The sequence below is a fragment of the Rhincodon typus genome, chromosome 20 (genome assembly GCF_021869965.1).
Source record: "Rhincodon typus isolate 14 chromosome 20, sRhiTyp1.1, whole genome shotgun sequence".
Lineage (NCBI taxonomy): Eukaryota > Metazoa > Chordata > Chondrichthyes > Orectolobiformes > Rhincodontidae > Rhincodon > Rhincodon typus.
The window spans coordinates 51,926,172-51,929,926 of record NC_063351.1 but is presented as its reverse complement, the minus strand read 5'-3'; the positions used below and the strand labels follow the sequence as shown (position 1 = coordinate 51,929,926).

The window sequence follows — 3,755 nt, the reverse complement described above, 5'->3', positions numbered from 1 at the left end:
TGGATGAATACAGCAGGCCAAGCAGCATCAGAGGAGCAGGAAGGCTGCAGGAGGGTCTCTCCTGACGTTTCGGGCCTAGACCCTTCTTCAGCTTCGAAACGTCAGCCTTCCTGCTCCTCTGATGCTGCTTGGCCTGCTGTATTCATCCAGCTCTACACCTTGTTGTCTCAGATTCTCCAGCATCTGCAGTTCCTACTATCTCTGCTGCATGTTCACAGCCTGTTTCTCCCCTGTGGGACAAATTCTGGATTCCTCTGACATAGCTTACAGGGAATGTTACTGCTTTAGTAATAGGACAAGAATTAGAGGAGGAAATGCAAGTCATACTAGAAGAGAGAGCAAAAGAAATTGGATGCTTTTCAAACCTAAGCTAAAACAAAAAGCTAGGAGTCTAGCATTCTAAGAACATAAAGCCAACTTTGCTAAAGGATTTGCTAGTAAATCTGCTTCACATTCTGGAATGCTAAATTTGTACTTTTTTATTTAACTACACACCCTTAAAATATATTGAGCAATACAGATCAAGAACATCCTGATTGATCTCTGAAATGTGAGAACTGAACACAAACCAGCATAGCAGTTTGGTTGAGACATTTACATTCCAAAACTAGCAGGGGAAATAATCAACTTCAGCTTTCATTCCTCATCTCTGCCTAGTCATCTCTGATGGAAATTATGCACATGTATTCTGGGCAAAGTCAGGAGTAGGCTATTAAACTTCCTATTAAAACTCAGGAGTTGCTGTCACTCCCTGCCTACACTTGCACATATAAAAACTAAACTGTAATGAGTAACTCCCTGCCAAAGGAACTGCTGTCACACATAACACCTTTCTGAAGAGAGGAGTAAATTGGGAGAAAAGAAAAAGTATTTTTGAAAAACTCAAGACAAAGCCCATGTTGAGGGTTTTGGGAAGATAGATACCATTCAACATGCCTCAGGCAGCAAGAGTTAACATGTTTGTAAAACTTACCGTGATCCATTTGTATGGTAAATAACCAGTGAACGGTTCACAATGCTGTGAGGCCCAAACAAGGGCATGTTCCTGTCCATGTACTTTTCAGTTGTTTGGTTCCAACTATCCAGTGTTCCAAATTTCCCACTGATGTCACCAACTTCATACTGGTCAACTGTACCCCTGAGTGGCTCAGGGGACAAAGATTCATTTACATGGAATGGGTTGTAACGACCTCCAACACTAGAGTCAGAACAGGCGCCAGTGTTAGACAAACCAGCTTTGATGGGTAGTGTGTGGATGCTGTAAGTTCCTGCCCCATGATTCCGATCAGTTAAAGTCACCTGCACAATAGTACGGTCTAAATCTGAAATTTGTTTAAATGTCACATTTACTTTTACTTTATCAACACCCCTCCATGAATCAATCTCCAGTGAAGTAGGGTGAAGAAAGGTTATATTAGCACAAGCTAAGAAAGAGGTTGCAGAATTTGCTTCATAAAGGACCATTGATCGAGGAACAATGGTAAGTTGCCCAGCAAGTGCTGATGTGGTGTCAGTAAAAAAGTGCTTGCTGTAAACTGCGCTGTTGTCACTGGTCAGTTTGAGTGCTCCATGTTTCTTAGCATAGTCTCCAGCTTCACATCGGAAAGGACTGTCTGGGCCACACTCTGTGTCATATTGACTACCGGTATCCACTTTGAAAGGGTTAAAATTTTCCTTGGTACTTAAGCAAATATTTGAATCAGAATCCAGTTCAGAGCTTATGGGATATTTGCGAACGTGCCAAAGGTGACCAGTGGTTGTTAGAGTGGATGAATTGGTATAGGAAAGGTCCATAAAAATGGACAAGTCCGAATAGGGGCTGTTTTTCGGTTGTTGAAAAATGATTCTTCCTGACACTGGTCTTGTAAATAGGGCTACTGCTGTCGTGACTTCACTGAGGTGTTCAATGGTAGCGCACAGCCATCGTGATGAATTGGGGTGGTGGATAACAACAGAACGCCCAACAATGCTATTTCGCCCAAACAGTGGCAGATTCCAGTCCTTAAAAGTGCTTTCAAATGTGTCCAGCCCAGTTAAGAAGCCGTGTCTTTTACTCAGGTCCCCTACTTCATACTGATCATGGGTTTCATTTGCCTTTTGAGGATAGGATGGCCCGGAAGGAACCTTCCCAAATGGATTCCAATGCCCTCCTAGATTATCATTCGCACAAAGCTGATCTCCAGGAGTACGGCGTGGGGGCACTGGGAAATTGTGAACATGGTAGGGGCCAGCCAGCTGGCGCAGGTTCTTCAGAGACACGGTGTAGCTGGTGGCATCAAATGGGGAAACTTGATGGAACTTAAAAGTTCCTTGGACACCTTTCATATCTACGTAAGCACAGACTTCCTTCGCTTTTAGCTCCTGAACTTCAGTGCAAAACCACTCAGAGCCATCATACATGTACAGAAACTGTGTGGGGGTCCTGTCTGTTAAACTGACTCCATCTCTGCGGCTTTTTACAGGGGCTAAAGGGGTACCCACCTTAAATGTGCCGAGCAATGTGCCAGTACTTGGTACAGTGCTCTCTGATGCCAGTGAGCAGTTCTCTGTCCCTAATTGCAGGTAGAGGGTCACATTCATCACCCGTTTGTTGCTCTGGCCAATAGCCATCAGATCGGTCAGAATTCTCGATGTTTTCTCACCAGCATTCTGGCGAATATAGACATCTCCGGCGACTGACGAGAAGAACTTCCCTTGCCAGGTCGAGGTGCTGCCAACTTTCCTCACAGTGGCACACGCTTTAGTGGCATTGCCACAGCCCTCGATGGTGACGGAGAGATCCGAGAGGTCCGTTTTGATCTGAAAAAGGCTGCTCTCCATCACGATGCCGTCTGTTTTGTTCGCCATGAAGCCATACACTTTCTCGCCGATGTTGGATTCGTTGCAGGGGTCCCTGGAATTCCCGTACCTGACGGGGAACTCGTGCAGGGAAATGAAAAACTGCTCGCAATCGGCCTCTAAATGGATCTGGATGTCTCGGGAGGAGGTGTTGAACTGCACTGTGCCCTGGATCCCGGCCATGTTCATATCGGCTCTGTACTGCTCGGGAGATACTGACCCTTTAACAAAAAGGAAACCTCATTAGGTCCCATCCCTGCGCTCTACATCAACAAGCTCCCTTAACAAAATATACCTTTCCATGTTAAGACTTAAAGAACTAATCGGAGACACTGCAGCACTCGCCTCACCAGTATTAAAATATGAAAAGTTCCTGCACGGTATAAACTTACCGAACAGTGCAGCGAGCAGCAAACTCCACATCATACTGGTGCCCCAAGGAACTCGTCGGTAACTGTAGAACTGGGAGCGACTCAGTACCAGGCTTTCAATTGACAACAGTTTATCTTATAACTCAGCCCATTGGAATTTCTGCCTGGCGATTGGGTAGCTCAAATATTGTTCAGCCCACTTTCTATAGTTGTGGCTGTCTGAATGTGCTCTCCAAATGTGGGAGCTTTCAAAGCTCCCTATTTCATGGAATCCCTACGGGTTCGATTCCCTATTTTTTACCAATTATGTTTAATTTATTTTAGTTACATATAATTTTATACTGTATGGCTTTTTTTCCAATTGAGTAACAGATATCTGCTCAAAAAGTAGTGACTTCAATTCTGCTAAGCCGGTTTTTTCCCGAATTTCTTGTTTTGCCTTCGATGTCCAACAGTAACTGCAGATAGGAATGAAGTCACAAGAGGCTCCAAACTTTGTGGAAGGGGCTCCCTTGCTGAAGATGTTGGCTTGCACGCTGCATGAAT

At 44.7% G+C, this 3,755-nt stretch overlaps 1 protein-coding gene across 1 annotated transcript in view; it reads right to left on the bottom strand.

The window, feature by feature from the left end:
- cusr (Copper-only SOD repeat protein) overlaps nucleotides 1–3,407 on the bottom strand; it is a 115,622-nt gene extending 112,215 nt beyond the window's left edge. Inside the window, exons 1-2 of the mRNA XM_020535248.2 lie at nucleotides 3,231–3,407; nucleotides 974–3,059 (exon numbers count right to left, since the gene is read on the bottom strand). Coding sequence (XP_020390837.2) covers nucleotides 974–3,059; nucleotides 3,231–3,264 — 2,120 coding nt within the window. The 5' untranslated portion in view covers nucleotides 3,265–3,407. The remainder of the gene's footprint in view (nucleotides 1–973; nucleotides 3,060–3,230) is intronic.
- Between the last annotated feature and the right edge of the window lie 348 nt (nucleotides 3,408–3,755).